Source organism: Anguilla anguilla, chromosome 4, assembly GCF_013347855.1.
Source record: "Anguilla anguilla isolate fAngAng1 chromosome 4, fAngAng1.pri, whole genome shotgun sequence".
NCBI classification, from domain to species: domain Eukaryota; kingdom Metazoa; phylum Chordata; class Actinopteri; order Anguilliformes; family Anguillidae; genus Anguilla; species Anguilla anguilla.
Window position 1 is genome coordinate 52,258,537 of NC_049204.1, and position 12,479 is coordinate 52,271,015.

Below are 12,479 nucleotides of genomic sequence, written 5' to 3' on the forward strand. Positions count from 1 at the left end.
ATTTTGAGGTCAAAATTTCCCATGACATACATCCATACCAGGCTGTCTTGATATTGCTGTGTGCACATCCAACCAGTTATTTGGCCAGGTGCAGGATAAAAGTACATGTGGAGATGGAAGGAAAATGGATATCCGCACACTGGATTATAGCTCCCAATATTTTATTGACTAAAAAGCAAAGCAACGTTTCAACCCAACAAATTAATATTATTATTTTTTGCCTGATGAAGACCCTGTTGGGTTGAAACATTGATTTGCTTTGCTTTTTAGTCAATTTCATTCAATTTTGCATGAGTATTCATACTCTTGCTGTGCTCAAGACTCCCCCCCTTTGAGTTGGAGGCTTGCTGCATGGCCATCCAGGCCAGTTTCTGCCAAGTTAAAACAAACAGGCTAACCCGCCATTGTTCTTCAAACTCCTCTGTCTGTGCGGCTGTCGGTTTAGACTGTATATTTGAGTATGGGGTTGGTCAAAATATTGGGTCCATCTCTTGCTAAGGAATCTTACAAACATTACACTATCGATAAACAGGTCTATAATCTATAATAAATAAAATAGGAAGTGCTGTGCACAAAGTATGGTGTTCTGATAAATGCGTTCCCCAGAAGATATTTTATCCCCCCCCAAATATGAGAGCAGACTCATGTTTTGGGGCAACCATTGAACCATTGTGAAAACCAGACACATCTTCCACATTCTTCTAATGCTTTGTGTTATTCATTAATATCACCTCATACACACACACACGCACACACACACACACACATATATATATATATAGAGTATGTTTGCCTCTGATGGAGACAATACTTTGGCCAAAAATGTCCCATAGGGGTTCAATTGAGTTAAGATCTCAATTCAATTAAATCCAATTTTATGTGTATAATGCTTTTTACAGAGAACTGTCGCAAAGACACATTACAGACAACAAAAAAAGAGCAAACCGAGCAAACTCCAGGCCTGAATCGCCAAATAGAAAGTACATAAGGTTCTCCAAGTGTGGAGAACACCCTCAAACAGTGGCAAGAAAAAACTCCAATGGTAAGAAATATCGAGAGGAGCCCGTGTTTCAAGGGATCTGTCACAGCAAATAAAATTGGTTAAGCAGGTTACATTTCAGGTGATAGCTAACAGGAATAAAAGAAGACCAAGGGGTTTAGTTCAGTTTAGTGAAGTTTAGAGGAGCCAGGTGATGGATCTGGAGCTCTAGGCTGTGTTAAGGCATGGACAGGGGAGGAACAGGGCTGAAGGAGTCCATGACCATGGAGCGAGGGGTAGGGCTGGAGTGATCCTGTGGACTCAAGGTGAGGAAACCAGCTGGAGCGGTAAAGTTACACCGTGGTTTTTAACAAGTGCTTCAGGGGAGACAGAGAAGCATTTATATTTAAGGAAAACTGATCTGCTGACTGTGAGGCCATAGCACATCATTTACATATTCATCAAACTGTTCAGTGACCGCTTGTGCCCTCTGGTTGGGGGCATTGTCATCCTGGAAGAGAACACTCCCATCAGGATTGAAATGTTTCATCACAGGATAAAGTGGATGTGGTGTGGGGATGGCTGGTTTAAGCAGCCACACCTGCCCTGGGTCAAGCTAATTAGACCTGGCCAATTGGATAATTGGTGAAGAATTAGATAATTGGCCAGGCTAATTGGACCCAGGAACAGGAGTGGCTGCACCTGTGCGTAGTGAGGTAATCACTGCGCACAGGTTAAATCTGCCATCCCCACCCACACCGGGAGCTCTCTGTCATGACAGGGTTTAACATCTGCTCATTTGGCTATACCATCTTGCCAAACCCTCGTGGAATAAATGTGGACTGTTTTAACATCTTCTCCCTGTGTCTCTGTGCTGGAGGGCCCCAAAGAAAGCCACTTCGGTGGCCTGTGGCAGGCGTGTTTGCCACAGTGGCGCCCAACGTGGGGCTCCTCCGGCACGGCAAAGAGGCACAGGAGGGCCAGCCAGGAAGCACACTGGAGGAGGGGCGGCTGAGGTGTTCCCGACAGGGCTTCGGGTGGATCCTCCGGGCCAAAAATGGGGGGCTGAAGATGACCAGGGAGGGGAAGGAGGCAATCCTCAGCTGGGATGCTGAGGAGCTGCACCTGGCCGAGAAGGCAGGTCAGCGACGGGCGGTGCACGAGAGGTGGTCGCGCCGTGAGCTGGACTTGGCCGGGAAGGCGGGTCAGCCACGGGCGGCGCACGAGCGGTGGCCGCGCCGTTTTGCTTCCTTTCTCGTCCGTTTTGGTTGTTTTTAGTTCTTTGTTTTGGCCTGGTTGGTTTGCCCGGAGCCCATGAGGGGATAAGCCTGCAGCCGCCTGCCAGCAGAGCCGACTGGCGGCCACCACAGCCACGAGGGTTCCTGGTCCCCAGCACCACACGGCCAGTCCACCAGCCCACCAGCCCAGCCACCCCACCACAGCCCCTGGAACAGCCCAAGCCGGTGACGCCCCCACCAGCCAGCAGAGCAGCCCAGGACTTCCCGTGCTCCGGGAGGGAGGAGGAAGAAGGGCTGCCTTGTCGTCAGAAGAAGGGGCACAGCATGTACTGGACTGTTCCGGGGCCACCCACCCTGACTTTTTTTTTTATTTAGCGTGTTTAGAGTTTTTATTTTTGTCTTTTGCTTTGTTGGGAGTGCAGGGGTGGGGGGGGGGGGTAGGCTTCGGCCAGTGATTCTCCCTGGCCTCAGTTTGGCGTTGGGGGTATGTGGTGTGGGGATGGCTGGTTTAAGCAGCCACACCTGCCCTGGGTCAAGCTAATTAGACCTGGCCAATTGGATAATTGGTGAAGAATTAGATAATTGGCCAGGCTAATTGGACCCAGGAACAGGAGTGGCTGCACCTGTGCGTAGTGAGGTAATCACTGCGCACAGGTTAAATCTGCCATCCCCACCCACACCGGGAGCTCTCTGTCATGACAGGGTTTAACATCTGCTCATTTGGCTATACCATCTTGCCAAACCCTCGTGGAATAAATGTGGACTGTTTTAACATCTTCTCCCTGTGTCTCTGTGCTGGAGGGCCCCAAAGAAAGCCACTTCGGTGGCCTGTGGCAGGCGTGTTTGCCACAGTGGATTACTCAGAATAACTTTGTATTGATTTTTAGTGACCCTTCCCTCTAAGACGACAAGTGGATCCAAATCATGCCAGGAAAATGCCCACCACTGCATAACAGAGCCACCATACCCCTCACTGTAGGGGTCAAGCCTTCAGGCCTGTACCGTTTAAGTGTGCCACACATGCACTCACTCACTTGTCGAGAATGTCCCTCTTGATGTAGTTGTCGACAACCTGTTCTTGCCGACAGTCTGATCATGTCCTGCACTGATATTCTCAGTCACCTGAGGAAGGGTTTCTTTTCTGTTTTTCTTAAATATCATAGTAATGCAGAGCATCACGGTCATCGACTGTGCATTTGCGACTACAGTTTCCGACCATTTTTCCTGATGTCTTTCCCATAGCTTTAAATGCCACTGTACCTATTGAGACACTTTGAGCAGTCTTTGTGACCGAAGCTCCTGCCATTCGTGCCCCAGTAATGAACTCTCTTTTAAAGTCACTTAGATATTTTCCTCTTGCCAAAAATCGAGGTCAACTGGGCCTGCTCAGAATTTTTGTACATGCCACAGAGCAGGATAGGATGTTACTTGCTTAAGTGTATCATCCAGTACACCTGTATTGAAGCATCTGCATTCGTTATGTTTCTCATTTATTCAGGTTTTGTCACCCGTCTGTATATTCTTCATGGTTATGAGTGCAGTTGCTTTTGAATTCAGTCCCATTTTCCACAGCTGGGTTTTACAGATTTGGTTAAGCTTTGAGGTTGAGCTGGAGCATTTGGGTGATGTGTGAGGTATTTGGCACCCGTTAAGATGCACTCTCTGCCGTTTGTTATCGGATATTGCTGTGTCTGTGGGCTATCTACAGCCTTTGAATTGAACAGGCAAATTTCACTGAGTGACAGTGAGGTAAATTAAAAACGTTTCCATCTCACAGGGGCTAAATAAGTGCTCTGTGAAGAGAATGGGTGTAGTTTATATCTTCACTCCATGGCACTTCATCTAGTTGGTTCTGAGCAACCTTTCAGTGGTTAGCTCCTGCTACCCTACTGGCACTGTGCATTTTGACACTATTTTCATCTCACCACCACATTATTAAGAGAGTAACTGTAGAAGAGTCTCAACTCAACAGCAGCCATGAGGAAGGAGTCTGAGTATGGCAGCTGAGGATGGCTGTGGCTTGTGTACACGGGGTCAACTGTGGCAGGAGTATGACTTTCTGTTTGACATCTGCACTGCATAGTCGTAGCACAACCAAACAGCACAAAGACCAGAGGTAGTGAGAAAGCACAATGATATCAATTAATTCATTGAGCAACTTAGAAGTTTATGCACAATATAGAGTAGTCCTCTGCATTTGGATACAGTGTTTTTGGCTTTAAATGTTCATACCTAATGTACTGACTTTCTGCCTGTTTGGTATCGAACTGAATTAATAGCAGTTGTCATTTACGTACTGAGATATACTGCAGTATCTCGATACTGTCAAAAATGAATTTGACAGTCTGAATAGTCTAGGTACTAAAACTGAGATTTGGTCCATGTTGTAAACTCCAAAGCAGCGTATGGACAGTAATCTGAATTTCAATTGGAACTATTTCCTATGACCTTGCAGCCTGTCCTAAAGGAAACTACGGCATGGCTTCTTACACGTATCAACCCTAATGCTCGGGTCCATCAGAGTGAAGGGCTTGAATTGCTTGTGAACTGAGAAGGAAAGAAGTACCAGCACAATATAAAAGCTGATTTTTATGTTTATCGCTCTGCTATGCTATAAAATGAATCCGCTCGTATGTATAGCCTTCGGAGTCATAAAATCAATTGGAGTGCTCGGAATGTATTTTCTTGCTTTAGACCATGAACTCCTGAAAGCTTTAAGTACCTAAAATATCCTTCATTGCACACAAAAGCTGTCTGAGCCAATTAAAATTGAACTTATCACTTTAAGTGTTATTTTGCAAAAATGTTTTTTTGTCACATTGCAGAATTACTCAAAACCCAAACAACACACTTTTATTGGTCTCCCTTTTTATTAACAGAACACCATTAGGTGAAATGTATTCTGAATAATGTTTATTTAGAAAGGTGCTAGTATCAGAAACCTAAGAACACTGAAAGTATATGCTACATGTTCTAAGCATCCTCACTCTGACTTACTAGAAGTGTTCAGCTGTAAGCCTGTGTGCATGTACACAGAAAACTGCGACTAATGTGTACTCTGCTGTGTCTAATGTAGTCGTCCATAATGCATCCTAACAGATCGGACATGATCATTTCAGTTAGTGGTCTTGAATACATTTATAGTCAAGGGGAATTCTCAAATGTGTGCTGTGAATCAGTGACCTTTCCATCCTTTCATGTTTGGTTTTAAATGGATACAGCACTTCAATAATGTTTCATCAAGACAGCTGAATCATAATGACTGGTAAGCTGAGGCACAGAAAGTAAAAGCTCTGGTACAGAAAGTAAAACTTGATGGACAGAGTTGACTGGGAGATGTTGGCAACAGAGAGCAGCAGGTGCTTTATATTACCTGGGTCATGAGTGCCTTGCATTCCATTTCAGAAATCCTTAATCCTTCTTCATTGAACCAGATCTCTCTCATTTTTAAGGGCCATGCTGTGTAAAACAGATTGAAAATTAAAATAAACCATACATTTCTGGGGAGGAGAAGAAAAGAAACTTCAGTTTACAATGTGGCTTTAAAAATGGGGCCCCTTAAGAAATAAAACATGCACATATGCTCAGTTCCTGGTATTCGCAGCATGTGAGACAAAATGCAGATATTCCATTGGGTCAGATGTGTAAGGTTAGGGGGCAGCGGGTGAAAGGATCAGGGGTTATCCTGTAAAATGTGATGGCTCCAGCAGCTGCCCGAGGGCCTCTAGCCTAACTTGTCCTCTCTCTTTGGTTCTGAGGTCTCCTCTGCAGATGCCCAGTGCCCTGCCCCGAGGCCTGAGGAGAAGTGACCAGCGCCCCAGTGCCCATGGCTCCAGCTGCGGGGAGCCCCCGAGCCCGCTGCTTGCTCTCCCTGCAGGGCTTGCTGGTCCTGCTGGTCGGGGGCCTGGCTGGCAGAGGTCCCTCCTGGGCCCCTGAGTCGCTGTGCCACAGGGCGGAGCACCCCATCATCTCTCACTCAGGTACAGAATGGTCACTCCTAAACCCAAACTTTATGAATTTACCTTGAGACAGTAAAGTTGGAATTGTATCACTATGCCTATTTTATGTACCTTTTGGAAAGGTGTGTATTACCTTTGAATGCTCAGTATACAGAGTGCCTAATTGAGTCTAATATCATCTGCGTACAGAACAGTGAAGGGTTCTGGTGATTCCAAGAATTCACTGGGACACTCTTTGTGAGGAGTAACTGAGTGGAAAGTCACAGGTTCCATAGCTCAGGGAGAGATTCTGTGTTTGTATTCCCGGGTATTTGGGTCGATGCTGCACAGTGTTTGTTGAGCATAATGATCCTTTCTGGAGTGACAGCTCATCTGACACAATTTTATTTTCCCACCACATGTGGGTGATGTGTTGCCTACAGATCACCTGCTGCTGAGTGTTTGTGTTCCTTAATGCCCATCCCTACCCTCCATGGCACTCTATTAACTAGCATTACCTTGGCTGCCCCACAACATCTTCACACAAGCCTTTTCTTTAAAAACATTTCATGAGCACAACAAGCAGGAGGAGGAGGTCAACATATTGGCATCTGTTGTAGGGCTACATATGATTATATTAGACATTTTTGTTAAAAATTAGTTAATAACAGAAGTGCTATGTCTTATAAAATTGCTGTTTTAAGCATGCCTTAATTAAAGGTGATACAAAGCAATACTACTAAATAGCGCAAAGGTTCTCATGCTTGGTATCGCATAGCTATACTACTTGCAAATAGAACCCTGATAATTCAGAACTCTCAATGCCTGCCATCACACACAAATCTCATTGGAGTGTGTCTTCTGAGTAATGCCTTGACGCTTAACATGTCGAAACACAATGCTTTGTTCTCTTCACCGCTGTTGAGTTGTCACAGCCTTGCTCCTCTGTGTTCATCAAATGTGTGGCATCTTCTCTGCAACTTCAGCGATAAGGTCCAAACTGGTGAAAATGCAAAACATTCATTACAGCACATCATCAATATGCAAAGGAATCGCATATTGGGGCGACATAGCTCAGGAGGTAAGACCGATTGCCTGGCAGTCAGAGGGTTGCCGGTACAAACCCCGCCCTGGGCGTGTTGAAGTGTCCTTGAGCAAGACACCTAACCCCTAACCCCTAACTGCTCTGGCGAATGAGAGGCATCAATTGTAAAGCGCTTTGGATAAAAGCGCTATATAAATGCAGTCCATTTACCATGAATCTTGGCTTTGAGGCACTGTATTTATATTTATGGAGTTACATACTGAGGAATCTTCTGAGATGTTAAATTTCCACATTTTCCTTTGGACAATTCCCTACATGTATTCAGTAGGGCCCAGTGCATACACACTACAAAATCAGAAAGTGAACCCTTAAAAAGTCACCACTTTATCCAGTGTGAATTTGAGATGTTTAATTTAGCATAAACTTATATTTGTAAGCAGAAAGCAGAGCACATGGTTTAAGGGGAGGCCACTGTCATTTATCTGGACTAGGGAGAGAGCCTTGGGCATGCCTAGTCCTAACATGTCACATTCATTTTCCTGAATACATTTAATCAAGTTCCATTCTGCAAGCCAGTCGGCCTATTCACTGCAAATATTATTTATTATTTTACATGTTATTCATGAAATCTGGAACTCTAACGCCCATTCCTAACATATGGTGATGCAAGAGAGCGAAAGACTGAGAAAGCATATAATAAATAGATAAAATAAAAATTAAAAATAAATAGAAAGCTAACTTTCTTTTGCATTATCCACACTGGTTGCATGCAGCAACAAACATGCAGTTAAGCTCTGTCTCTTCGCTCACTATGGGTCATACTAGGACACACCTGCTTTAAAAAGTTAACTTTCAACTGTTTGATACTATGCTAAGATAATACTGTCAATAAATTAATGATGATTTGACAAACATGAAATACTGGCCATTTGGCACAATGACTGACCATTTGGCACTGAGGGTCTGTACGAAACTCCTTTGATCCCACCACTATGGTAGTATCTGTAGTCTCATCTCATAGAACAGCTGTCCTGATAGAAGGACTGATGACCATATATTATTCTTTACAAATGAGACTTTATCATTTTAGATACAGATTCTGTAAACATACAAAGACCTTTTGGGGTAGTCGCAGAGGTCTTGTCTTGAATTTTACCACAGACTTTGGATAATTTCTCCATATAGCTGAGTTAAAATGAGCTGATGAGCCAAATCATTTTTACGGCATTTGTTCATCTGGATTCAGTTTTTAAGATGGAACCCAAAATTGCCTTTTGGGGCACGTGTTTCAGTGGAAATATATCAAAGTTGAATTAATTAAGAGGCCTCATTTTTTTCTTCATGCATAATATTGTTTCATTCCTGGATAAAGATCTTTGCATGCATGAATGAGCACATTCTATGTACTTGCAGACACATATGTGCATTGTTCTTTTCCCTAGTTGGTTGCTTCAGTTTTTATGAGGACTTTAATTATTTTTTTCATCTGATTTTACATTACACTTATTATCACATGATATAAATTAATTAGCCACTTTACAGTCTGTTCGGATGTGTGCATGTATAAATCAATAATTTGGTGTGAAATCCTTGAGGATTGCTTGTTCTGGCTCAGCACATGATGCCAGTAAATTTGATCTGTGAAATTAAGAATTCCCTTAGTCTGCCTATATTAAGATAGTTTCCATGTACCAAAGTCAATATCATTGGAGAATAATTATTGAACGGTGGATTCTGATGTGAAGTAAAATTTCAAGGTTGTGAATGTGACTGTTACAAAATTATGTGGACTACAGTGTTTGTTCAAGTATGCGCAAGATACGATTTTCAATAAAATCTGTTTGAGAGCTGAAGGCCAGTTTAGATTAGGCAACGCTGTACACATGATTAAAATGTTGATCACCACTGCAGGCAAAAACTGAGAGGTATATCTCTATTTAGCCATATGGAAATCTACTGCAGTTGTGTGTTCCTATGAACCCTGAAGCAGCATGAAGCCTTTCTTATATGTGTTTTGCATTTGCCATGGAAGCATCATGCCTAAAAACCAGCCCTCTGTTCTTTCCCCTCTGAAAGTTATTTCGCTGCACCCGGCACGCACCTCTCTGGCTACCACATGTGTGTCTGTATAGGCTCAAAAGCTTGGAAGGTCTAAACAGTCCATTTTTCTCTCTGCTGGGAGGACTATAAAGATGTTAAAAATAATCTTGGGGAGTGTAAGCTGTTGTTATGTTGGAGGCACACTGCGCTGGATTTCTACAAGTGTGGAAGGTTATATATGCCCAATTGCTTGCAGTTATGTCCTGTGCTGCTTTATTGTGTGGTAGAGTTTTCACTGCCCAGATAGGGTAAGCCATATAAAAGAATTACTCCACACAAAGCAGCTTCAAACATAGCCAGTACAACTGGCTGGACTCCTTTCTTTCCCTGTGGAGAGTTCAACAGCTAGCCTGTGCAGTTGCTTTTGCTCCATAAGGGAGCTGCTCCCTTGGTTTTGTATTGATGTTGGTTTCAAGTGCACACGCTATAGATCCCTCCTGAGCTCAACAGGGGCACGTTGTATAACCTTTGCAAATTTCCTGAAGAGGAATATTCCAACCTACAACACAGACATGACGTATAGGCTCCTCTGAGCTAAACGAAATTGTCTGTTTAACCCGTGAATCAAACTTTATGAACATTTTCTGCATATTTGTGGATGAGTCATGTGTTATACTGAAAAAATGTATTTTGAGCAAAACATAATAATAATAATAATAATAATAATAATAATAATAATGAATAGCTTATATCAATGCTGTTACTATTATTAATTCTAAACTTTTATTCATGCAACTTGTTATTGTTGAATATGTGTTACACTAAAGAGTAATTCTACTTGCAAAATATATTAAAACTGGATTCAGGTGTGCTGCAATTTCAAATGAATTGCATTTGCAACATGTTCCAAGGCTTTTCGGGTGATGAAGCACTTGATCAGGGTGGGAAATTTGAAAATAGCGGGGTCAGAATGGTCAGTGTCATATGTACAGGCAGTAAATTGTATATATAAATATACATTCTAATAAACTCTTGCCTATTCAGTAGCAGGGCTTGAATCTGAGATAAGGTCCCTCCCAGGATATTCCTTTCCTCATTCATTTTTAACAAGGCATGCACGGGCAGTTTCCAAACTAATTAGTTGTACAAATTAGTTGATAATTGAGAATGAAATGAATTTGAGCCATGCAATTTGAGCAATCAGTAGCTCAAGGTCTTGATCTAATGGATTTAGATATTACAATCTAGAAATGTGATGCAATTTAATGCAAATTTGATGCACTTTAATACATGTATCTGTAGAAAAAATATGGACCAAGTCACTGTGACATCACCCATTGACTCTTCATGGGCTTGGTGAAAAGCATTTTGAATCCCAGGAAGTGCAGTTTATGGGAAAATGTTGTACACGTTGGAGCCAGAGACTGAGCAGTAGGCAGTGACGTCATGTCATCCACTATGCGCATGAGATACAGTGACTGTCCCTTATTCCTCCACAAAATATTGCAATCGTGTCTAAATAACACAATAACGTAACAAATTGGCACGTGGGGAGACATTAGACAAAGAAAAAAAACACCTATTGCTATTGTGACTACATTTTCTTGTGGGAAAAAATTATTGACTATGTATTTTGACCGTATTGTTAACATTGACCTACATTCAAATGGGTGACTGAAACACCTATACTGGAGACAACCGATCTGGCACCAGTGAGCAACATCTCTCAACAAGACCAGGAAGTGTGCTTGAAAAGCGCAGGCTGGTTTTGGCCACTTGCTTTTATACACAGCCATATATCGAATGGAAATAAAAGACTTGACACAAGTGCTTCTGTGGCTTGTGGTTTGTTAATCACAAAGAATATAGGAGAAAAAAACACAAGCAAACTGGCATGTTAGATGTAACTGCTATCATTACTGACTGGCAATAGAAGACAATGGCATTTTAATTGGCCATGTGGGTGAAGTTTTCATGTTCCTTTAAATACACTCTTATGTTTACTCTTTGGCACTGGTCGTGCTTTTTGGAGATCATATTCAACAGATCAAAATGTCATCAGCTCGCAACTGCCTCTGTGTACCAATTATCATTGGACCTTGTAAAGAATACACTGCAGATGTCACAATGTGTTTATATGTGTTTATATCAATTATATTATTCCAAAAGGCGACCATTAGGTCAGCATATTTTGTGTTTTTTCCTCTCAAATGCTTTCAATCTACATGTCAGATGTACATTTTTTCACTGCTTATTTGTGACCCAGGAGTGGTTTGCCCTGCATGATCTGCTAGCGGTCTTGGGTCATTCAGCTGCTGTAATTTTGATTCTGTCTGTCTGACAAAATGTCTGAAAAAATTGATACTTTATTGTCTGAAGTAGCAGGAAAGAAAAATGAAATAAAAATGCGAAACGTGACCAATTTAACTTTTCAACTCGGTCCACTGGTTTTGCAATGCGCATATATACATTCATATTTTGCCTTTCACCAAATAGGTTGTTATTTACACCCATCCTGGTCCATGTCATCAAAAATCAGAAGCCAGTGTTTGAGTGACATCGGTCACCAGGGATTTGACAAGCAAAGATTGCCAGGAGTTACTCCCATGATACTCCCCAAATATTTAAAATTATGTGTAAATGTAGTTCATTCTCCTTCTCCTTCTCTCTGTCAGTATATTGCAGTAATCAGTAACACATTTTTCCTGTTCCAAGTTTCTCAAAGTGGAAGATCAGATCCAATTTTTACACCACAACCCTCCTACACCCCCCCCCCCCAACCCCACCCGCAAAAATGCAAATATTTATGTGTTGCATTATAAATTCATTATTGCAACCACATTGTTGGAACACACTACCAGAACAATCCTAAGAGCAAGTGATGAAATTGGAATTTGGAGCATGATTCTATTTTGGGCAGTGAGGTTATGCATTCTGGCTGGGCTCCAGCACTGTAGTGAATGCTGAGGGCTTCCGGCCAGCAGCAAGCCCCAGCCCTCAGTCATAGTCTACTCAGTGTGCGATTTGAGATAGTGATGCGAGAATGAGCTTTGATTAACCCCATAGTGGATGCTGCTACAATGAGCTGTCGGTCATTGATCATGGACATCCATCGGTTAAATTAAGTGAGCATATGGCAGCTCCACTCATTTTCGTTGTTGTGAAACCTCATTCTCTCATGGCTAGGCTGAGATCCTTGCAGATCATTCAGCTGTGACCGAAGTGAGTTTGGGGTCTGT

At 42.6% G+C, this 12,479-nt stretch overlaps 1 protein-coding gene across 2 annotated transcripts in view; it reads left to right on the forward strand.

Moving 5' to 3' along the window:
- The window catches only part of sema5a (sema domain, seven thrombospondin repeats (type 1 and type 1-like), transmembrane domain (TM) and short cytoplasmic domain, (semaphorin) 5A), a 102,422-nt gene that overhangs the window by 22,531 nt on the left and 67,412 nt on the right, over positions 1-12,479 (forward strand). For both annotated transcript variants that reach the window (XR_004764694.1, XM_035412435.1), the window contains exon 2: positions 5,976-6,197. Coding sequence is in view for 1 of the 2 variants with exons in the window: in XM_035412435.1 (XP_035268326.1) it covers positions 6,044-6,197 (154 nt within the window). In the remaining variant the exon portion in view is untranslated. The remainder of the gene's footprint in view (positions 1-5,975; positions 6,198-12,479) is intronic.